The sequence below is a fragment of the Castor canadensis genome, chromosome X, assembly GCF_047511655.1.
Source record: "Castor canadensis chromosome X, mCasCan1.hap1v2, whole genome shotgun sequence".
Classification (NCBI taxonomy): domain Eukaryota; kingdom Metazoa; phylum Chordata; class Mammalia; order Rodentia; family Castoridae; genus Castor; species Castor canadensis.
Window position 1 is genome coordinate 52,215,014 of NC_133405.1, and position 25,440 is coordinate 52,240,453.

The 25,440-nt window shown below is 40.7% G+C and overlaps 1 protein-coding gene across 1 annotated transcript in view; it reads right to left on the minus strand.

The window, feature by feature from the left end:
• The window catches only part of LOC109680828 (nuclear RNA export factor 2-like), a 67,615-nt gene that overhangs the window by 7,843 nt on the left and 34,332 nt on the right, over positions 1–25,440 (minus strand). Inside the window, exons 3-4 of the mRNA XM_074062238.1 lie at positions 5,942–6,007; positions 21–210 (exon numbers count right to left, since the gene is read on the minus strand). Coding sequence (XP_073918339.1) covers positions 21–210; positions 5,942–5,984 — 233 coding nt within the window. The 5' untranslated portion in view covers positions 5,985–6,007. The remainder of the gene's footprint in view (positions 1–20; positions 211–5,941; positions 6,008–25,440) is intronic.

Genomic DNA, 25,440 nt, shown 5'->3' on the forward strand with positions numbered 1-25,440 from the left:
CAGGCTGCCTGGTCACTTACTATCTGACTTTGGGGTCCTCATGGACATCCCTCATCTCCACGTTTCCATCATCCTCCTGCAGTTTTGAAGGCGGGAGGATGTACCCGTTATGCTTCTCCTCGTAGTGGCCATTCCTCCTGCCAAAACTACCCTGGAAAGATCTCCCACTTCTCTTTCTTCCTTGAAGAACACTGCTGTCACCACTGTGTTCTGAAATTGGGAACAACAACAACAACACAAGTTTAAAGACACACCCACGGTCCACTTACCATGGACCACATCACTGGCTAACACCATGGTAGGGCAGGCAAAATGCCAACCTGCCCCCAAGGGACCAATCACACAAATCCCAGAAAGCAAACTCCTCTGCCTGTCCAAACATGAGAGCCTGATCTCACGGGTGGCAGAATCAGGGGAGATATCTTCCAAAGAGGAAGCAACCATGTTGAACCTATTAAAAAGTGGAACAGGATTTACAAAGAACATGGGTGTTTATGCCTATGGGTTACACTAGACACCAGCCACACACCAGGATGTTGTCAGAATCTGGCTTTCTCTCAGACTTCTCTAATCGAACAACTATACCAATAGATGGGAGGCCAACCTCTTTTCACGCCTTCCAAATTCAATCAGCACAGAACTGATTCTGTGGGCAATCAGCAAACTGTGCATCCTTTTACCTGGTGGTAGAAGCTTTAATGACAGGCGGGACTGATGCAATAGTCTGCTAAACTGGTCCCTTTTCTCCACCCGTGCCCTCAACAATACTGAGCATGGACTATCCAGAGGAAACTTCCCAAACTCAGCTCTTCTGTAACAAGGGTCTGAACCACAAACTGGAATGATAATCATCAATTACAATTTCTTCACATTTGGAGATTTCCTATCATCTGTATGTGATTTTTTTCTTTTTTCTTTTCTTTTTTTTTTTTTTTGTATTCTGTTATGATCAGAAAAAATACACTCCGTGATTTCACTTACACTGTGGTTGCTGGGCGGAGTATTCTATTTATTCCATATTATCTTTTATATTCTTCCTGATTTTCTCTCCAGTAATTCTACAGAGTGGGTTGTTGAAGGCATCAACTCTCACTGTGTAATGTTCATTCCCTTCCTCCCTCCCCACCCCCCGTCTTCCTCCTCCTCCTCCTTCTTCTCTCTCTCCCCTCTCTCTTCTCCTCTCCCTCTCCTCTCTCTCTCTACCCTCTCCCTTTCCCACTCCCACACCTACTCTCTCTCTCTCTCTCTCTCTCTCTCTCTGTGTTGTAGATTGAACCCCAAACCTTGCACCTGATGAGCCAGCACTACACCACTGGGCCACATCTCCATCCGTGATATTAGCTGTTTCTCCCTTTAGCTCCACGCACTTTGCCTCATGCACTTTGAGATTCTTTGGAGCATCTCAAAGTTCACTTAGGATCCCTCTATCTTCCTGGTGGACTGATCCTTTTATCATTATGTAACACCTCTCTTTGTCTCTCGTTAATTTTCTTTGCTCTGACATCTACTTTATTGGATAAGGTAGCCTCAGCAATGTTTATAAAGTGGTTATATCTCACCCAGCAACTCCTAGGAATTGGTTTTTGCATTTTGACACCATCCTCCCACCTCCCTCCCCCAACACCGTCTCAACTGACATATCTAATTCTCGAGGAGGCAAGACCTGCAATGGAGTTTTTCATTTGTTGTTTTTGCATCTACAGAAATATGATAGTCTCAATTCTCTCTACCTTAGGTAGTCTCATTAAAGGTGTTTTCTTTTCATCACGGTCAACTGAAACTGGTCACCAAGAAAGGGTAATATTAGGGACTTGTGGGGGCGTTGGGGGTAAAGGCAAGTAGACTGCCAGGAAACAGCTTCTTCTTGGGATCTAACAATTAATGTTCTCCAAGATTGCGGGTTACACGTTTTGTGCATTAATCATTCCACATATGGACACATATATGGATTAAAACTGGCTCACTCTTACACACTTCACAAGGTACCCATAAATGCCCATGCCTCAGATGACTCCTTAAGGGGTTACTGCTTTCACCTGGTTACCCACTGTCGGGAGAGTCCCGGGACAACATTGAGACACTCCCTGGTCAGGAGTACACACTGGAAGAGAAAATAAATGGGAGTATAAGCATTTGACCCAGGCATCCTACTTGCTCAGCCTCAAAAACTGGGACGTGGCCAGGAGTACTCTCATTCTCTCACACTCCACCTGCAATGGGTCAGGAAATTCTCTTGGCTCCCCATTCAAAATGCACCCAGTGTCTGGCTACTTCTCACCTCTTCCATTACCACCCAGGTCAAGTTACCCCACACCTATCTCCTGGATTATATTGCCTTCTAATGGGCATCTCTGCTTTTACACTTGCTCCCTCAGCCTCTATTTACAACACAGCAGGAAGAGTGGTGTTTTTTAAAGCACAAGTCAAATCTTGCCATTCCTCTGCTCAAAATCCAACAGCAGGGACTTGAAGTTGATGAATGTGTTGAAGAACCATGAGTCCATAATGGTAAACAAAAACAACAACAAAAAAAGAGAAACTTATTGGTGACACTTGGGCAATGCCAGGAAACCAGGTCATTTTCATCAAAGTTCACAAACGAAAGGAAAACATTAAATACTTAGGTGTAGGTGACAGGGGACATGGCCCGTATACAGACTACAGAAAGAGTCAGACTCATTGTGGAGAATGAACGTTACTTCACAAATAACACCACTGAGGGGAAGGTGTGAAAGTGACCTAGCCAACAGCTACAGTCTCAGGCAAGGCCCTCTACTGGGAATCACACAGGACAGTGGACATATGATAAAAAGCCACAGGTGGACCTGCTGGATTGAGACTTGGAAGACAAAACACACGTGGGCACCCATCCACTTACTTAACACCTGCATCTCTCAGCAAATCCGTCTCGCAGTTATGCTGCCAGAATCAAAGGCAAGAGATAGCAGGAATATCACAAAGCAGCTAGTGCCTCTCACTCTCAGGCTCCACAAAGAAATAACTCAGTCTCCTTTATGACACCATGTGTGTTCCTATGCTACTTGCTGTGCCATTTTGGAATTCTGCCTGCATCATGCCATGCTGCCGAGTACATGGCAACAGTACCCCTGCTATGAAGGGGAGAGAATGCTGTAAGAAGGGAATCAATACTTGCCCAGTGGCAACCAGCATTTGCTCTGCGTTGGGCAGACTCTCTAGGATTCTAGTCCCAGGAGAACTATATCCCCAGTCCCTCGATGATCAGGAATATGGAGTTCACAGACATTAGGTATTTCTCCCAGGATCTCTTAGCCGAGCAAATGGCAGAACTATAATGCATCATCACCTATAGGCCTGCCTCCATCCACTGAGTGCACTTCCAGAGATTGCACTGTTTCTCCCTTAATGCTGAAATTTAAGGTCTCATGGGCAGATTTCTAGTAGCAGGGCCAGGGTGAGAGAGTATGCAAGTCACTCCTGTTGGGGTGGGAGCCAGGTGTTTGGGTGAGGCAGAGATTGCCACCTTGAACCGGAAGGGAGAAATCTGTTTGAGTCCTAAGGTGTGCAGATAAGGAATCACGTTGGCAGGGACTGGCATATGCTAACAGCCTCATTAGTATTTGTTAAATGAATGTGTGTCGTCCAGATTTGGGATCAACAACAGAGCCACTTTTTAAACTAAATTCATTTTGTTTGTATTATTTAGTTAGTTTTTGCCAATACTGGTGTCCAAACTCAGAGCCCCATGCCTGCAAGGCAAGCACTCTACCATCTGAGCCATGCTACCAGCTCCCATCAAAAGCACTTTTGAGAATAGATCCATCTCAAGCATTTCTACCTACATGGATTTATTTAACCCAGACAACTTTGGGCTACAGAACTGTTTTACAATCTGGTTCTGGAAAACCAGCACAAACTGACATTTTATTTTGTAAAATTGACATTTTTCATTAGTACGTGTCCTTACAGACAGAGCTGAGTATGTCCCTGTGGGCTAATGCTAAACCTGCAGCTTAGATGATGCCAGAGGAGGTGGCTTTTTCAAACAGTGGTGACAGAAATGAGGAGGGGCTTTTCCTTAATCCAGAAGACATAGCTTTCTGGAAATATGTTGTGTATAGGAAGACTGAACTGAACCCACTGGAATGTCTGCGGTCACTGACAGACACCAAGGACCACCCTTGTCTCAGAGGAAGTAAAGTGGTTTGTGAGCGAGTGTATGTGTGCGTGTGCATGCAGGGATGTGTATTAACATTCTGTATTATATGCTTTTATGACTAAGCTGCAGATGCTGCATTACAAATCTTGTTGGTAAGTGCAGCGCCACACAAAATTGGATCTCACTGCACATTTTCCTTTCAAGCACTGTTCATGTTCATCTCATCTGTTACCATTTTAATTTAATATCCGCTCTCACTTTTGATATTTTTCCATGAGAAGATCTAAAAACATGAGTTTATAGGGTTTTTTTCTGAAGTAAGTGAGCATTGGGCAGCCTTTTTGTCCACCACTGGTTGTTTTTTAAATTTTTATCCTTGTACACAAAGGATACTCAAATGTCCAGACATTCACTTTAGAAAACACCTGTGGTTTTTCGGTGTTGGCATTTTTGACCAATGCCATCAGGTTTATGGCATGTCAGATGATTAAGGAAGAAAAATTCCACCAGTGAAATAAGGAACGTTTATTATAAATACATGTGAACTTCCTTTAAGAGACTAGCATATTGATGTAGTAAGGAGTAGAAAGGACCCTGACTTTGACCTCACACCTGCCTGAATACAAATCCGGGCTCTGTCACTGAGGGCCTATGTGGCTTTAGGCAAGTCCTTAATATCTCTGGGTTTCCATTCCTCTATGAGGAAGTCATTTGATGCTGTTTGCCACGTGTTCCCATTCTCCCCTTCCAGGCACTATCTTCGTAGAACTGCCCTTCCTGTCTGCCTCCATTTTAATGGGGACATGTCAGTGACTGGCGTTGGCCAAATTGTTGTTGAGTAGCATGTGTCATTTCTGGGCCAGAATATCTGGCTGCTACCTTGAGACCCTGTAGGGCTCACCTACCCTCTGGCAGTGACTGACTGATTTCTACATGGTGAACGATCCTTTAGTTAGGGTCCCTAAGTCATTTCAATTAGAATCCCTCAGGCCTCAACATCCACCATCCTGTGAAGGACATGCACCTACCATGGACATGCTGTAGGAGAAATAAGACAGTGAGGTTTGCGGGTTGCCTACAACCATGGCATTACCCAGCTCCCTTCTTTCAGGCTCACATCTCATCTGTTAGTTAAAAGTAACACCCACTTGAGATTCTTCTGAGGGCGAAATGAGAACACATACAGGACAAAGTTATCACAGTGCGTGCCATATATAGGGGCACAAATTACGGAAGCTGTAGTTATTAAATAGCAATAAAAACAGCATTGAAAACAGTGGACCAAATGAGAGGTACTGCATCTGCTCATCCTGATACATGGGTTGCATAATGCCTTCAAGAGTGGGACACCCCATTTGCGGCAACTCATAACACCTCTAAATGATTTACACTTGTTCAGTTATTTTTTGCCACAATGATACCACAAGCATGCTTAAAAATTGGTGGTATCTCTGAAGAAAAAAGTGAAAAGGTTCAAGCAGGAGATCGACCGACTCATGTGATAAGATAAAATGAATTAAAGGGTAATGAGTGATTACTTGATGAGAAGGACAGACTGCAATTATTATGCACGTGCGTCACATTGACCTTGGTAAACAACAGCACAACATTTTTAAAGTGGTACCAGATGTATTTTGAACAGGGTATCTCCAAATATTTTCTAGGAACATGAGTACCACACAGCCTCTGGGGAAAAATGTTCCATCCCCACAGTCAAGGAGACTCCCTCGCCCCCTCAGAGATTCATGTTGCATAACACCACAGTATCTAAAAAACTATCCTACAGAATGGAAAGTTGTTTACCTGCATTTCTGTGCATCCCACAATTCTTTAGAGTAGAGGACATTTTCTTGTAGCTGTCTGCTAGTCCTAGTGTTTTGCAGAACAAGTTTGGAAATGCAGAAATGAGAGAAAAAATAAAGTAAATAATTTAAGCTATCTATAGCATAAAGTACCACAAGTGACAATACTCTTTAACCATCTGTCAAGCAGTATTTAAAATCCCATAAATGTGAGCCCGATCTTGCTATTTGTTTGACTTTACTCATCTAATACCACTTTCATGAGGTACCAAAATTGTCACCTATGCATTTACCTGATATTTTTCTTAAATCTGTTCACTAATTGTCCACATGAAGAAAAGGGGGGAACTTTCAGCAAGGAATGATTGTAAGGAGCAATGCTCAGCGAATCAGGGAAGAAATACAAACAAACAGTGTGTGACTGGGATATTCTTAGAGATCTTAATCATAAAAAGATTTCACTCACACCCAAATGCACTTTGTAAAACTGATGAACTTTGTATGAAGTGTAATAAATTCTGAATCTTCATATCATGGCTACATTAAATATTTACTTATTCTGTGTGCTTTTGACATGGGGTCTCGTTATATAGCTCGGGCTGGCCAACAACTCCTCAGGCCTCAGTATCCCTAGTGCTGGGACTACAGGAGTGATCCACCAAACCCTGATTACTTTGACATTTTCATTAAAATACCAAAGTCTTAAAATTTTGCCCTCTCTCCTCTGCAATTCCCTCCTTCCTGTTTCGGCACATGTTTGAGATATTTGGTGGGAAAGCAGAGCACAGAACAAAAACTATATTTACATATTAAAAAAGGCCAGAACTTTTTTTTTTTGGTGATGGTGCTGGGGTTTGTAAGATGGCATTTGTAATCTTCTGTAGGAACTGCTATCTAAGAAGTCTCTGGTGTCCTTATAAGCCCCATGGCCACCGGCAGGAGTGGAGTGGAGAAAAGGAAAGTGTTAAAGGTGTGTGTGTGTGTGTGTGTGAATATTATAGAAGTACATTATTTATTTATAAAAATAGCATAATGAAACCTACCAAAATTGTTTAACAGGAGGAGGGAAGAAGATTAAGAAAGAATAACATAGATGAGGTGAGTTTGATTAAAGTAGACTATATGCATATGGTAAATAACACAATGAAACACCTTTCTACAACTAATATATGCTAATACAAACAGATTTAAAAGGAAAGAAATGAGGGGAGTTGGGTGAGAATAGCTCCACTTCCCTTTACTCAATTCTGAAGGTACAGCAGGTCTAAAATCAGAGGAATAAGGAAGCACAGACTACTTCAAGGTTGTCTCCATAGGTGTATCTTAACTCAACACACGTGGTAGAGCACACTGTTGTCCAAAATCTCTGCTGTCTGTCCTTCCAGGATCATACTTCTCTCCCCAGTTGAGAAGGACACACCATCTCTGCATATTCTTGCCCCCCTCCAGAAATGTACAATCTTGCCATGTGTGTTTTATTGTGTCACAGTTCTTGTGAATCTAAGTAAATTGTGTTTTAATTATGAAACCAGCAAACCCACATGGGCAGAGAAGGGGCAGAGGATGGCATACCACTGCATAGACAATGAATCTGGCAGGGTGACAGGAAAAGGTAGGGCTTTACCTAGGGGGCAAGTGAGGGTAGGGTGGTCCCATCTGGCTTCCAGAGCCCTGCCCTTGAAAGATAACTGAGGAGCCCATGACCCCCATCCATCCTCCACACCACATAACCACAGGGGCTCCTGACCCCCAACCACAGGCTGGGCTCTTTGCTCTTCTCCACCTCACTTGCTACCAACAAGACCTCCTGTGAGTCCAGGAGCAAGTCGGGAGACACACAGACACACACACAGAGGAGTTCTGGGACAGGTGTACAAATTTTTGGCCACATTCAGAAAGTCTTCCTGCTCACCTCACCCACCCCCCCCCCAGCTCCGCACGCCCTCTGCTATTTGGCGGCTGCTTGGTTACACATAAAGCCCGCCAGATTCTCTGAGGAAACTTCCAGTGCCTGTTAGGCTCATGCCCCTCCTACCAGAAAAGTGTCCGAAAGCCTGGAAAAGTTAGGGTCTCTGCCACACTCTGACTTCAGTCTGACAGTTGGAGTCTGTAGGTCTGACTGAGAAGATTAAGAACCGGCCCTCCACACAGAAAGCGCAGATCCTGGTACTTTACCTTAGGGGTCACGTGATGACGTGTACCACGCAAGCTCGCATGACCCCAGGCGTACTCAGTCTTCACGTCAACTGGAGGGCTGAGCATCGCGTGATCAGAGTGCGGCACGTGACCACAAGAACAACAGCCATTGGGCAGCTGAGGTGCTCACTTGACTGCAAGGGCTTTGTCTCTCTTATAGTTAGCGCCCCCTGCCTGTGAAGAATGAATCTGCAGAGCTCAGCTGGTCGTAATCTTCTCCTGCCAAAAGAGGTGTGCCTGGTTCTGGAGGCTTGGGGAGGGAAGAATGGTGAAGGGCAATATAGCATAGCGTCCACATGACCCTAAGAGTCGATCACCTATATGACTTTGAGTCCTGAGGCTTCCACTTGCTGTGTGATGGTAATAGCCCTATGAGGAGCCTTGGTGGGCTTGGAGAGTTCACTGTGCTCTAGTGACTGCAAGAGCTGGGCCTACCACATCATGCTACCTGCCACATAACTAGACAAGTAATATGAGCTCAGGGATAAGGAACCCATGCTCCTGATAGGACCAGACGGATAGGACCAGGTCTGGGCCTACCACATCATTTTAATTTCTACGTGGTGGATACTTCCTTGTGACCCACAGACTTCAGAACCCATAATGTTTGCATGCCTGGGAGGCCTGAATCACTTACTTGACAGTAGGCTTCTCAAACTCTGCATGTTTCATGAGACCTGGAGATCTGAGACAGACCACATTACTGGGAATCTCAGTGGTGTTGGTCCCTTCAAGTGACCTTCGCATCACACAAACTTGCACTGGGTTCTGCCACCCCTCTTTGACATATTTTATGTGCTTTAAATAATACCTGGCATTTCATTCATAACAAACTAGTATATAGAAATGAAATGGGTTTCGCCTAAAATCGTAACTTTAGAAACAGTTTCTGAGAGCCTAACCAGTTAGGAAAGATTTGCTTGGTTGACTCAATTTCGTAAAGGTCCAAAGGAAGTTATACCAAATCAGATGGATTTTAGTTGTTAATTTGACAAGGAAAACATATACAGTGATCATTTTGTTGCATACTCTTCAAAAAGTTAATTCATTTAGGAGTGTTCACTGTATGAAAGGCAATATTATAGAATTTGGAAGATGAGGAACTTGTAAAGCAAGAGGTGTCACACTGATTGCCTACCAGGATACAGGCACCAGAGATGGTGAGTCAGCAGTCTCTCTCAGGTCAGACTCTATTATGATCACCCACCAGTTTCCACAAAGGAAATTCATATTAGTTCAGTGTTAGTGATTCACAAAAATAGGAAGCCAGACCCAGGTACTGAAGACTTAAGATTGTGGAAGTTCTCTCTGCAGTTCCACCCAAATAACTTTAAGGCTCAAAGAAAAGGCCAGGGCCTTTACACAGGAGAATGGTTCCAGCTTTAGAAGTAACTCAACAATATCTGAGCAAAATTGAGCACCCCTTAGCCTACCAAATACCAGGCCGGGATGTTTGAACACAAGTAGAACATTTTGAAACCATGACCATGAGTAAAGAGAAGCTACAGGATTAGCTCAGCCCCAGGAACTCAGTGAAAGCCTGCTGCTCACTCTGTTAAGGGAGCAGCCTGATCAAGTTGTTGATCTACGTGGGCTGCCTTCTGTTTAGGAGTTGGAATTCCAACAAGGAACCCTTGCCTCTCCTATTCATAATCTATGGCTTGATCCCATTCCTACTGTTTCTATGCCATAATCCCACTCTTTTCATTCTTCTTCTGAGATAATCTGCAGTGGCTTCTGAGGATTTATTTTTAAAGTCACATTCATGGAGGAGGGGTGTCTATCAGTATTCTCTAATACACAGAGGAGCAGGTACGTCTATGGACAAAGATTGGTGAGCCTGTGGTCCCATTTAGGCACTGAATTTGTCAGATGCTGCATTTACTCAGGCTAGGCAGGTTGATAAACCATGACTCTTGAATATGACTTCCCAGGATTTAATGGGAACAACTCCTTCATTTGTCTTTTTGGTTTTGGGTGGATGTTTTGGAGATCAGTGCTAATGTCTTTAGGAGGAATGGTTGCACATTATGCAGAAAAAGGGAGAAAGGGAAGTAACAGAACAGCTGCAATGCTCTGAAACTGAATACTCAAAACCTGTTTGGTTCAAACACAATATGTGCATGCAAACTACATGCCCCATGTAAACTTACTTCCCCAAAGCAAAAGTGGCCCACCTACCAATAACATGTGGAGGGAATCATCACTTCAGGGTCTATTATTATGGAAGTTGTATCCAAAATATATTTTCTCTGTTTCTTTATGAAATTCACTATCTTATCTAGTAGTATGATAACTTCAGTGTCAAGGGATGGTAAAGGGGAGAAACAATTGCAGATAGTGATTCCTGTCAAAGTGTTCAATAAATATAGATTCCCCTCAAAACAATGTAATGTTCAATAGTTCTATGTAACAGCCTCACCTTTGGCAACTCTCAAAACACGGAAATGCAAAATTATATCCACAATGAAGACGTCCTTCGGGAAAATGATGGAGAGGAGTGAAAAAGTAGGGATTACACATAGGATATTTATCCAAGAGTCATGTTGTTCATGATGATATGACTCACGTGCACAGTGTGAAAACTCCCTGCTCATGAAGACAATTAAAAAACAAGTATTTGCGGTTAAAGAATTTTTTAATTATTTTAAGAAGGGAATGTAAATTTTCCCAGGTTCTTCTTGCTATCCACTTCAGAAAACTCTAATTTTCAATTGAAAGTATAGTCATAATACTGCTCTAGAGAATGTTTTCAGATCACTTTTTATATAGGCACCCACACTGTTTTGATTTTTTACTCTATCACTAGTTTACACTTTCCTTCTTGGTATCAAATTATCATTCATATACTATTAGCAGTAATTAGAGCCTATAAAAATCCAGCATAACTGGTTTTTAAAGAACTTGCATTTTGAACACCTTAAATTATACAGGCAGTGATACAATGGCTCACTGTCCACATAACTCAGTTGGCTAACTCCATCAAGAGGTTAGTGCATAATGAGCCAGTGAACACAATTAAGCTAAGATGACAGTGTAGATGCAGAATAACGCAGAATATAAGCAAAACAATTACACTACACCAAAATATCTATATTAAAATTTTCCTTTTATATGTAGGTGTTAGTTAACAAATCTGCAAATCTACATTTCTCGTGGGGTGATTTCTCATTATAATTTTTTTATATTGTTGTGGGTTGGACCCAGGACCATGTACATGCTGATCACCTTCTCTACCACTTGAACTATGCCCATAGCTATTTTGTTTGTATTTTTGTTTCTGGCATAAGGTCTTGTTAACTTTGCTCAGGCCAGACTTGAACTTGCAATCCTTCTGTCTCTTCCTCTGGAGTACCTGGGATTACAAGCATTTGCCAACAAGCACCTTAATTGTCATTTCTCCTGTGTATTTAGTATTGTCATAATGAAATGTTGTATTTAAAACATGAATAAATGTGGTGTCCAATGAAAAAAAGTAATTCTCTACATTTGGGTCACTGTATAATACTGACTTTCTTCTAAAAGCATAGAGGTTTTAAGGATGTTTCATATTGAAAGCTAAGGATCTTCTTCAAAGAATCCTGTTGATGACTACAGATGATGACAACTGTCTTTGTTCTCAGTGTTTGATGTCCTATAAAATCTATGTTGGCTGTCTATAAAATATAAATCTTCATTCAACATGTAGGCCCACTATTCTCACACAAAAATATATCAACGCAAGAGTGAATTGACTAGATCCAAGATGACGACTAGGGTGCAGAAGAAGACAGCGTGAGATCCGTGTCTACAAAACCTTGCAGAGATGCTGGAGCCAAACTTGGTGGAAATAAAGCAGCAAGGAGAATCAAAACTTTGACACCCTGAACTCCTAGCCCATGGAAAGATTCTCCACACTACATTACACTAGAAAACAGGAGGGCTGCCGCACCGCCAGATGCTGGCTCCAAACCTGCTTGGGAGACATTCGGCAGACCAACAGGTGAGCACCAAGCATCGTGCAGTATTCCCCCAGCCACCCCTAGGATAAACCAGCATAGCCCCCTGGGCTAAAACCCCACACCCCTTCCTCAAAAAAAAAAAAGAAAAAAAAACTGAACAATAAACAATGAACTGAAAACTAACACACAGCAGAGGAGCGGAGTTGCTGAAAGCCCACTGGAGAAGGAGGGAGGAACAAGGAGCTGATCTCCACGTGAGCTTTCAGTAAACAAACTGCTAGAAAGGCAGAAGGGCTGACACCGGGCAGGTGATAAGGTGCTGCCTGAAATAGGGCAGGTAGCGGTCCACAAAGCTCATCTCCTGAGCCAGTGAGCAACATCCAAAGTCAAACAACACGGCAAAATTAAAAAATAATTAGCAAAACATCACAACACGCTGACAGCAGGGGGCCGGCTGACGGATCACTTACCCTGCCCCAGAGAAGGGGGGAGAGGCAAAGAAACAAGCCCCCAGTAAACCAACACAGTGAAAACCCAACTCCAAAGCAGGACAGCTGGTGGGCTACAGAGCTGATTCCAGAACCTGAGGATAACATACAAACTTAAATTACCACATCCAACTGAGGGAGGAGCTGACCAAGCAGCTGCCTCTGAAAGACAGAAGAAAAAAAAAACACTACCTGGCAAGACTACGACAGAGCTTCTGCTTAAATAACAACACCAGGATTGGATGCTGGAGGAGTAACACCAGAACTTAAAATAAGACTGAAATTCTGTTGTTCCTGAACCTGGAATTTTGTTTGTTTGTTTGTTCTGTTTCTTGTGTGTTTGTGTTTGTTTGTTCATCTCTCCACATTGATTTCTTTGCATTGTTTTTTGTTAGTTTTATTATTGTGAATTAGCAAATACTAAATTACACCCAGACCAGGGACAGAAATAACACACACACACTTAGCTACAAACCCAATACAGCCACAAAACACAATTAAACCAAGGGAAAGAAGACAGGTGGCTGAAAACATCAACTAGCCTATCAAGAACATAGTTGCACAGTACCAAGTGGAGCAATGGGAAGACGAAAAAGGGATGGAAACCATTTCCCCCCCCCAAGATAATTTAATACAGGATTCAGAGGGAAATGGAGAAAATGGATACCCAGTTCCAGACTCCAGTAAAACAGAGATAAATGACACCAATGAATCCAACGATGCCCACAAGAATAGCCTCAAAGAAGAAATCCTGCAAGTAATCACTGAGAATTTCATGGAGATATTAATAAACATGGTTATCCAAGTACAAGAGACACTCAAGAAATTTCAAGACACCAAAAATAAAGACAACCAAAAGACACAGAAATAAATAAAGGAACTCATAGGAGCCCTAAATAAACAGTAAAGTGAAACAGAGGACACTATAAATAGAGAGATAAATGAATTAAAGACAAAAATAGACAACATTAAAGAGGAGATGACCTGTGATATGGAAAACCTCAGAAAAAAGAATGAAACAGACATACAACACACAATGGAAGGCCACTCCAGCAGACTAGAACAAGTGGGAGACAGAATCTCAGAACTTGAAGATAAAATGGAAATTAAAGGAAAAACTGAAGAGCTATTAGTCAAACAACTCAAGACCTGCAACAGGAATATGCAAGAATTCACCGACTCCATCAAAAGACCAAACCTGAGAATCATGGGCATTGAAGAAGGAGAAGAGGCGTAGGCAAAAGGGATTTGTAATATATTCAACAAAATAATAACAGAACATTTCCCAAACCTAGAGAAAACTATGCCCATTCAGGTACAGGAAGCCTCCAGGACACCAAACAGGCTTGACCAAAATAGAACTACCCCACAGCATATTATCATTAAAACAACAAGCACAGAGAATAGAGAAAGAATATTGAAGGCTGTAATAGAGAAAAAACAAATAACATACATAGGTAAACCCATCAAAATCACAGCAGATTTCTCAATGGAAATCTTAAAAGCAAAAAGGACATGGAGTGAGGTATTCCAAGCACTAAATGAAAACAACTTCAACCCTAGGATACTCTACCCAGCAATACTATCACTCAAAATAGATGGAACAATAAAAGTCTTCCACAATAAGCAGAAACTAAAACAATATATGACCACAAAACCACCACTACAAAAGATTCTTCAAGGAATTCTGCACACAGAAAATGAAAGCAAACAAAACCATGAGAGGACAGGTGGTACCAAACAACAGGAGAAGAAAAAACAAGGAATAATAGAGTAATGTTGATTCAGCTGCAAGCAATCAAATTCTTAAAAAAAAAAACTTAAATGACAGGAATCACCACATACCTATCAATATTAACACTGAATGTTAATAGACTTAACTCCCACATCAAAAGACACCGTTTGACAACCTGGATTAAAAAGGAGGATCCAACAATCTGTTGTTTACAGAGACCCATCTCATTCACAGAAACAAGCACTGGCTTAAGGTGAAAGGCTGGAAGAAGATTTAACAAGCCAATCCCCTCCTGAAACAGGCAGGAGTACCAATACTTACCTTGGACAAAGTAGACTTTAAACTTACACTGATCAAATGAGATAAAGAAGAACACTCCATACTAATAAAGGAGGAAATACACCAATAGGAAATAACAATTATCAACCTATATGCACTCAACATCAGTGCACTCAATTTCATCAATCATACTCTGAAGGACCTAAAAGCATATATAGACTCCAACACAGTGGTAGTTGGAGACTTTAATACCCCCCTATCACCAATAGATAGGTCATCCAAACAAAAAATCTATAAAGAAATTCTAGAACTAAATCAAACCATAGATCAAATGGACCTTGCTGATGTCTACAGAATATTTCATCCAACTTCTCAGCAGCCCATGGAACTTTCTCCAAAATTGATCATATCTTAGGGCACAAAGCAAGCCTCAGCAAATATAAGAAAAGAGAAATAATCCCATGCATTCTATCTGATCACAATGCATTAAAACTGGAATTCAACAACAACAACAAAAAAACAGCAGAAAATGTGCAAACAATTGGAAGCTGAACAACACATTGCTCAATGATCAGTGGGTCATTGATGAAATAAAAGAGGAAATTAAAAGATTCCTGGAAGTTAATGAAAATGAAAACACAACCTACCAGAACCTATGGGACACAGCAAAGTCAGTCCTAAGAGGGAAGTTTATAGCCATGAGTGCATATATTAAAAGGACAGAAAGATCTCAAATCAATAACCTAATGCTGTATTCAAACTCCTAAAAAAACAAGAACAAGCAAAACCCAAAAAAGCAGAAGGAGAGAAATAATAAACATAAGAGCCAAAATTAATGAAATAGAAGCGAACAAACAACAAAAATGTACAAAGGATCAATTAAATGAAAAGCTGGTTCTTTGAGAAAATAAGATTGACAGACCCCTGCAAATCTGACTAAAAGGAGAAGAGAAAAACCCCAAATCAGTAAAATCAGAAATGTAAATGGGGAGAAAACAAGAAACACCACAGAAATCCAGGGAAGAATCATGGAGTATTTTGAGAACCTATTTTCAAATAAATTTGAAAATCTTGAAGAAATGGACAAATTTCTATATACTTATGACCACCCAAAATTGAAGCAAGAGGAAATTAATCACCTGAATAGATCTATAACACAAAATGAAATTGAAGCAGCAATGAAGAGTCTCCCAAAAAAGAAAAGTCCAGGACCTGATGGATTCTCTGCTGAATTCTATCAGACCTTTAAAGAAGAACTAATAGCAACTCTTCTTAAGCTTTTCCATGAAATAGAAAGGAAAGAAACACTGCCTAACTCATTCTATGAAGCCAGTATTACACTCATCCTAAAATCAGACAAAAACACCTCCAAAAAGGACAACTATGGGCCAATCTCCTTAATGAACATCGATGCAAAAATCCTCGATAAAATAATGGCAAACCAAATCCAACAACACATCAGAAAAATCATTCACCATGACCAAGGCGGCTTTATCCCAGGGATGCAGGGGTGGTTCAACATATGCAAATCAATAAATGTAATACAACACATTAATAGAAGCAAAGACAAAAACCACTTGATCGTATCAACAGATGCAGAAAAAGCCTTTGATAAGATCCAATACCACTTCATGATAAAAGCTCTAAGAAAACTAGGAATAGAAGGAATGTACCTCTACATTGTAAAGGCTATATATGACAAACCTAGCCAACATCATACTTAATGGAGAAAAACTGAAACCATTTCCCCTAAAATCAGGAACAATATAAGGGTGCCCACTGTCACCACTCCTATCCAACGTAGTCCTGGTATTCCTAGCCAAAGCAATTAAGAAAGAAGAAGAAATAAAAGGAATACAAATAGGTATATAAACTGTCAAAATATCCCTATTTGCAGACAACATGATCCTATATCTTAAAGACCCAAAAACTCCTAGACACCATAAACAACTACAGCAAGGTGGCAGGATACAAAATCAACTTACAAAAATCATTAGCTTTTCTATACACCAACAACAAACAAATTGAGAAAGAATATATGGAAACAATTCTATTTACAATAGCCTCAAGAAAATCAAATACCTAGGAGTAAACTTAACAAAGGATGTGAATGATCTCTACAAGGAGAACCACAAAACCTTGAAGAAAGAGATCAAGGAAGACTACAGAAGGTGGAAATATCTCCTGTGCTCATGGATTGATAGAATCAACATAGTAAAAATGGCTATACTACCAAAAGCAATCTACATTTTTAATGCAATTCCCATTAAAATCCCAATGACACTCATTACAGAGATTGAAAAATCTACCATAAAGTTCATTTGGAAACACAAGAGACCACGAATAGTCAAGGCAATACTCAGCAAAAAGAGCAATGTGGGAAGTATCACAATATCCGACATCAAACTGTATTACAAAGCAATAGCAATAAAAACAGTGTAGTACTGGCACAAAAACAGACATGAAGACCAGTGGAACAGAATAGAGTACCCAGATATGAATCCACACAGCTATGCCCACCTTATTTTTGACAAAGTCACCAAAGACATACAATGGGGAAAAGACAGCCTCTTCAACAAATGTTGCTGGGGAAAGTTGTTATCTGCCTGCAAAAAACGGAATCTAGATCCATGCTTATCACCCCGTACTCGTATCAGCTCAAAATGGATCAAGGACCTTAATATCAGAACCGAAACCTTGCACTTAGTACACGAAAGAACAGGGAATACACTGGAAACAATAGGTATAGGCAAGAACTTCCTCAATAGAACCCCAGTTGCTCAGCAACTAAGAGAAAGGATGGACAAATGGTACTACATAAAATTTTAAATCTTCTGCACAACAAAAGAAATGGTGTCCCACAGAGTGGGAGAAAATATTTTCCACTATACATCAGAAAAAGGACTGATAACCAGAATATACAGGGAGCTCAAAAAATTAAACTCCCCCCATATCAATGAACCAATAAAGAAATGGGCAACTGAACTAAACAGAACTTTTTCAAAAGAAGAAATTCAAAAGGCCAAAAAACACATGAAAAAAATGCTCACCATTTCTGGCCATAAAGGAAATGCAAATGAAAACCACACTAAGATTTCACCTCACCCCTGTTAGAATAGCTATCATAAAAAACACCACTAACAACAGGTGTTGGCAAGTATGTGGGGAAAAAGAAACCCTTGTATACTGCTGGTGGGAATGCAAGCTAGTACAACCACTCTGTAAAACAATATGGAGGCTTCTTAAAAATCTAAACATAGATCTGCCATATTATCCAGCAATCCCACTCCTAGGGATATACCCAAAAGAAAGCAACTCTGGTTACTCCAGGAGCACCTGCACATCCATATTTATTGCAGCACTATTCACAATAGCCAAGTTATGGAAACAGCCAAGATGCCCCACCACTGACGAATGGATTAAGAAAATGTGGTATTTATATACAATGGAATTTTATGCAGCCATGAAGAAGAATGAAATCTTATCACTCGCAAGTAAATGGATGGAACTGGAGAACATCATCCTGAGCAAGGTTAGCCAGGCTCAGAAGGCCAAAAATTGTATGTTCTCCCTCATATGCATACTTTAGATCTAGGGCAAAGGCAGTAATGTTGTTGGACTTGGGTCACATGCTAAGTGGAGAGCACGTACGGAAGGAATGGGGATAGGTAGGAAACCCAAAACTTGAAAGTGTTTGATGTCCCCACTCCTGAGGAGCTAATACAGTAACCTTAAAGTGACAGAGGTTAATATGGGAAGGTGACAGGGAAGTAGTGAAGAGGTCAGGTAGAGATGAATCAATTTGGGTTGTAATACACACGTGCATGGAAGCAATGCTAGGAATCTCTCTGTATAGCTATCCTTATCTCAACTAGCAAAAACTCTTTGTCTTTCTTATTATTGCTTATGTCTTCTCTTCAACAAAACTGGAGAAAAGGGAAAAACAGGTTCTGCCTGGAAGCAAGGGGGTGGAGGGGAGAGGGAAGGGGCAGGGGGGAGAAATGACCCAAACAATGTATGCACATATGAATAAATGAATAAAGAAAAAAATAAAGTAAGTCAAGTCATTTTAAAAAAAAGAAAATTATTTTACTTTAAAAAAATAATAATTTAATATGAATTTATTTGAGACTTTTGGCCTGAAAATTTTTTCTATGTATTTGTACAATTTTCATAGTTTATTTATAGTTTTATTGCATGGTGTTCAGAAAAAATGTTCTATACAGTTTTCATTTTTTAAAAATTGAGATTTTGGTTTTGGTCTACCATAAGATCTATCATGGATAATGTTCTATAGATTGATGAGAAGAATGTGCATTTTGCAGCTAATGGATGGAAAATTCTGTAGATATCTGTTAGGTCCATTTGGTCTATGGTGCAATTTAACTTGATTGTTTCTTTGTTAATTTTCTGTCTGCTTGATCTGTCCATTTCAGAGAGTGGGAAGTTAAATTCTCTTACCATTGTTGTATTTGAATCTTTCTCCTCTTAGGTCTGTTGATATTTGCTTCATATATTTGGGAAATATTTTTAGAATTTCTATTTCCTTTTGTTGATTGATGCCTTTAGCATTATATTCCCTGTCTCTTTTTACTGCTTTTGATTTAAACTCTATTTCTTCCAATAAAGTATGGCTACTCTAGCTTTCCTTTGAATTCCATTTACATGGAGTATCTTATAGGTATTTCAGCCGATATGTGTCCTTACAGGAGTGAGTTTCTTATAAGCACATGTGCTTGGTTCTTGTTTTTAATCCATTCATTAACTCTTTTTCTTTTAATTGGAGAATTTAATTCATTTATACTTATGGTTATTATTAACATGCAAAGTCTTATTACAGGTATTTTGTTGTTTTTCTTTTATTATAACTCATTTCTTTCTCCCTCTCTTATTGTCTTCCTTCAACATTGAGTAATTTACTCTAGTAGTGTGTTTTGATCCCTTGTTTATCATTTTTGGTGTGACTATTACAGATGTTTTACTTTGGTTGCCACGGAAGTTTACAGAAAACGATCTTTTGTTTTTAACAAGTTACTTTGAAATGATTACAATTCAACATGATTGCAATGATAAGAAGATAAATTCTAAAATTTATAGAATTTCCTTAACATTTTTGGTTCAATAGGTCTGGTGGAGAGACAGTCTCAGCTTTTATCTGAGAATGCCTTTTTCCCTCCTTCACTTGTAAAAGACAGCTTTGCTGGGTATAGTAATTCTTGGTTGACATTTTATCCTTCAATACTGTGAAAATCTCATGCCACTCTCTGCTGACCTGTCAGGTTTCTGTAGAGAAGTCTGTTGTTAAGTGAATTGGGACACCCTTATATGTTATTTGTTTCTTCTATCTTGTAGCTTTGAACATCTTCTCTTTACATTTCACCTTTGAGATATTGTTTCTCAGATGCCTTGGGGTAGACTGGGTTAAGTTAAATCTTACTGGTGACCTTCGACTTTCTTGAACCTAGATATTTGTTTCCTTCTCTATGTCCAAGAAGTTTTCTGTTATTATTTCTTTGAATAAGCTTTTTGCCTATTTAGCATCCTCAAATCCTTCTTAAACCCCAGTAATCTGAATATTCCCTCTTTTGATATTCCTAAAGTTCCTATAGACTTTCTTCAATCCTTTGTATTCTTTTTTTTATCCTCCAACTGAATTTTCAAATAGCTTGTATTTGTGCCCACTAATTCTTTTTTGATCTATGTTGTTATTGATGCTTTTTAATTTTTTTTAAGATTTCTTACTGTATTTTCAGCCCAAAGATTTTTGTTTTACTTTTTAAACTGGACTATCCTCCTTAGTTTTCTCTGTTGGAGTAATGGATCATTTATCTGTGTTCTCTTAGAGATCATTGAGTTTCTTTAAATTCTCCATTCAAGGGTTTGCCTTTAGTAGGTACTTTCTAGTTGGTTTCTGGCACTTTATTTTGACCTTTAGGTGAGGCCATGTGTTCCTGAAAATGTTTGACATGCAATATTGTTTGCATTGAAATATAGGCACTTATTCTGGACTAGCTTTCTTTATGCCTGTCTTTCCAGAAATTGTAAGCAGGCTGCTTATCTCCTCTGAGCCTATAGTCACTTGCACTATTTCAGCACTGAATGGCTCCTAGGTTCAGGTTTACAGTAAAGCTCCTGTGATGTGTTGTCATTGTTTTAGCACTAGATCACAGTCCAAACCCAGGTTTGTCCCAAATCTGCAGCTGGTGTTTGTTTTTTTTTTTTTTCAGAATAAATCAGGGGGTACCTAAAATGAGATGTCTGTCTCCACAAGCCTCTTTCTGGAGCTGAGGTAGAACCAGAGACCTCATCCATAGTCACTGCCCTGTGGTTCAATACTGTGGCATCTTCCTGGCTCTGGACAGAATCACTATGGAGACACTCTTGCACTCCAGTGCCACACTGTTGAGCCGTACCCTGAGCCCACAGCCTTCAAGGACCAGCACAGCAGTTGGATAGAACAAAATCCCACACTACTATTGGCTACAAATTGCTGATGTGGACTCCTGGCCATGACCACTGCAACCAGACACTGGAATTGTTCCAGAAGCTCTGTACACAGATAGGCCTCAGGACGGTGTCCAATAAATCTCCTCAGTATTAGTTTTCACTAGTCTAGCATTAAGTTCCAGGGCAACTTCCTGAGTTTACTACCTTGTCTTCCTCCCAGTACATGGGGTCTTGTTCCATGCTGTGCTGCTCAAGATTGGGATAGTGTTGGTGAAGGCAGTCCTTTGGTCATCTAAACTAATGCTAATCTGGTTCACACCTGAGTTTTACCATCACAAGGACCATACCATCTCTGTGGCACACTCAGGCCCACACCAAAATTGGCAGTTATTCGGGCTGAAATATGAGTCCATCTCACTGAGGCACAGGTCTCTGGTTCTGGGGAAGGTCTATAGACTCCTTCTTTGAATACTGGCCTGATGATAACTGTACTGCCAGAGTTTAGGGTGTGGATTGTAAAGACAGTCCCTTGGCCACCAGAGCTGATGATAAGCTAAGCCACACCTGAGTCTCACAGGTGCAGGAATCTTTATAGTCTGGTGGTGGAAGTGGCCCATTCCAAGTCTGACAATGATAAAGGCTGAAGTTAAAGTCTTTCTCAGCAGCACACACGTCTCTACTTGATGTTGCGTCCAGTGTGAAAGCTCCAGCTATCATCTCTGACCTACATATGGGGTCTTCAGTTTCTATCAGGTGCTGGGTCTCACTATAGTGGCCCTGGCATTGAACTCCAAGACAAAGTCCTCTGCTAGCTTTCCTGCCCTGTTTCCTTAGCAAATGGAGTTTTGCTTCCTCCTTTGCCATCTGAGGTTGAAGGAGGGGTGTTGGAGGCAGTCTGCCCCCTGGCTAACACAGTTCCAGGGTCTCAGTCCATAAGTATTGGCCTAGGATTATGGATCATTGTTTTCTGTCTGTCATCAGGTTTCACCATGGCAGTACTGGGTTAAGTCTAAGATTTGAGTTTTAAATCTAACTTCTGGAATTAAATTTCTGCCTCTCTTCCAAATAGGAATCTTCTTTGTACATACTGTTTGGCATTGAGAGAAGGATGACACCAGCAACTCTTTCTTTTCTCCCTTCGTCAATGTATGTTTTCTTTTTATCATACCAAAACCAGGTACTATGGTCTCTCACCTGCTTTCTTTAAGCGTTTGTGAAGGTAGTTTCATGGGTGAACAGCTGCTCAAACTGGAGTGCCTGTGAGGAGACAGTTGCTGGAGGATCTCAGCTGCTATGTTACTCTGACTCTCTGAGTAGTTCTTTTGTATCACTATGCTGCCAGAAATGTTTAGGACATACTTACTTAGACTAAAAATCTGTTAGTTATTAGAAATTCAAGTTTAATGAAGTGTCCTTTATTTTATTTGTTGACTCTAAAATACAGGTCTCCAGTATTTTCCAGAGGATAGATTACCAGCCAATTTGGATGGGTTGATGACACTTTGACCTCTCTGACTTTTAGTGAAAAACCACGGATATGTATTCCCCAAGAAGGTCTGGATTTCAGCCTTGAGAGATGGACTTTTCTTTTGAGTACATTTCATATCATATCATAACATGACCTTTATTCATTCAGTAAGGATTTAATGAGTTCATATGAAGGGCTAGGATCCATTAATATGTATCCATATGATCATTAAACATGACTTTTCTGACTGCCAGACATTGTAATATTCATTAATGCCCTCCCCCCCATCAACATGCATGACCAAGCAAGAATATCTGGCCAGTCTAGTTTATTATAGCCAATTTCCCAATGCAAAGCAATGCAGAAGATTAAGAAAACTCAGGATTTGGATAGAGTTTGAAGTGAATTAGATTTCCTACTTTGACTCGCTCCAAGTTTTTTGTCTTTGAAAAATGCAGCTAATATCATAAGATTGCTGTTTAAGGAATGTAAACAAGTACAACCATATGAAAATCAGTATGGAAGTTCTTCCAAAAGCTAAAAATAGACCTACCTTAAGACCCCGTCATCCCTCTTTTGGACATATATCTGAAGGAGTATAAATGAGTATATATGAGTAAAAACTGAATATTCATGATTATCGTAACTCTGTTCATGGTGGCCAAACTGTGAAATCAGCCAAAGTGCCCAACAATCAATGAATGGATAAAGAAAATATCATTACACACACACACACACACACACACACACACACACACACACACACACACACACACACACAAACACACACACACACCCTCATTGGAAACATCTGACTGTGGGTCATGCCCCTTCATCCGTCATTTTTAGGTCCTCCTTAGCCTCTGAGCTTTTGATAAATTTCTTTCTGCTGGAGCCTGGGTGCTCTCTGGGCTGTCTTTTTAGATGGTATCCATTTTACACCCACACAGCTCCCTTCTGTTGGAATAACACTTAGAAACTCACACCTTTGTCACACTTTCAGTGAGCATGTAATTTGTTTCCAAAACCATCACAGTATAATTCTACCACCTTAGCCAAAGTTTGTTCCCCTCAATATTCCACAGGTAGTACTCAAATATGGATCCCTTTTAGTCATCAAACTCCACAGAGGCTAAATTTTTCAAACAGTTTTCAGGAAACCTCCTTGGGATAAAGAGTAGTAATTCTCTCTTACCAATCCTCAATCTAGGTCTCTTTGTCTCTGTTTTTCACATCTTTAAGGTGCATGTTTAACTAAAAATGCCAGGCAACCAATATTACCACCTCCCAAATATCTTGCACTTGTATCTACAATCTCCTAAGAGCAGAGGAGCTGTGGCATATGATAGCTGTAGTATTTTTCTTGGCCAGTGTGGACACACTCAGCTGAAATGGAGGCAGTCCTTCTTCACATCTTTTCTGGCATCTGTCAAGCAGTGCCTAACTATGGTGGCCCAGGTGCCCTTTGTCTTTCTTCCCTTTTCTCTGCGCTCTTACATACAGATTCACAAAAGGAAGACCCTGGATGCTTTAATGCTACAAATCATTAACAGCAGACTAATATCTCCCTCCTTTATGAGGAAAAGAAGATTCATCCATAGATACTTGATTGTCCAGCTTGAGTCAGTTCTAGTCATCCCTGGATCTAAGCAAGCAGCAGTACAGAGTGGACAATATACTTCCAGGGGGTATATTACTGTGAGAAGTGTGTGGCAGATGGCACATAAGGGGAAATGTTAGAGAATGAAAAATATTGAAAATATTGGTGAGTGCCAGTGGAGTGCAAAGGTAGGGGAGCTGGCAGCTGGCCCCTACCACTGGGTGCAGAGTGTGTTTGCCCAGTCCATCCAAGCAGGATGTGCCCCTGCATCTTCTGGATGAGCTGTGTCTCCTATGGCTGGGCAGGCTAGACCAAAGGCCGTGGCTCTCTCCTTCCCACCTTTAAGCTCAGAGCAGAAGTAACTGCAGACAGAAACAAGGGAGCTGTTTTGCATGCAGGAGGTGTATATGTTTGTGCCCATGTGCCAGGCCATTGCCATCAAGTTCCTGAGCTACCTCTTCAAGTGCTGCCACTGTGTAAGGGCAGCAACTTCTGGGATCTGCTGGAAACACCCTGGCTGGGCTGCTTAGGGGCCCTGGGATGAGTGACTAGTCAACAGAAGAGGCTATGTGGTCCCAGCTATCCAGATCCCAGGTCCCAGAGGCTGAAATAAGTCAGGTGCCTGCTAAGGGGCAGGACATGATGCCTGTGACCGTGGGCAGCCTGACCATTTCCAAATAGTTCAGTGAGTGCAGGCCTTGATGACCAATGCCAGCCAGGTGCCTGCAGGGGTGGACCCTGCTTCCCCACGTTCTACTCCCTTATCAGTAAGGTTCAGATGTGGTGGGTCAGATGCAGGATGTCTCCAAGGCCTCCTTCCCTTCTCCACCAGTGGGTGGCTTGCAGGACAGCCCCTGTTGACTAGCCCAGTAAGACTTTTAGCTCTGTTTCTTTTTTAAATTTATTTTTATTATTGTTGTACAAGGGGTACCTTGTGACATTTACAAAAGTTCTTACAATATATCATAGTTGAATTCACCCCCTCCATCATTATCCCCCCTCCCCTCATTCCTGGAATAGTTTCAACAGATCTCATTTTCCCATTTACATACTGTGTACATAATATTTCCTCCATATTCACCCTCCTACACCCTTTCCTTATATCCTCTCCCCCCCACTGTTTTGCCTTCATGTTCTCTGTTTTTATTAAAAAATAACTTTTTTGTTTGCTTAAGATAGATATATACATGGTGTTCTATTGTGACATTTCCATGTATATATGTATTATAACCTGAATTGGTTCATCCCATTTTTTTTCTCCTTTTTACCTTTGTCCTTTTCTTATGGTGGTTTCAACAGGTTTAAAAATTCTATATTCATTCTTGTGTAGGAAGTACATCAACCAT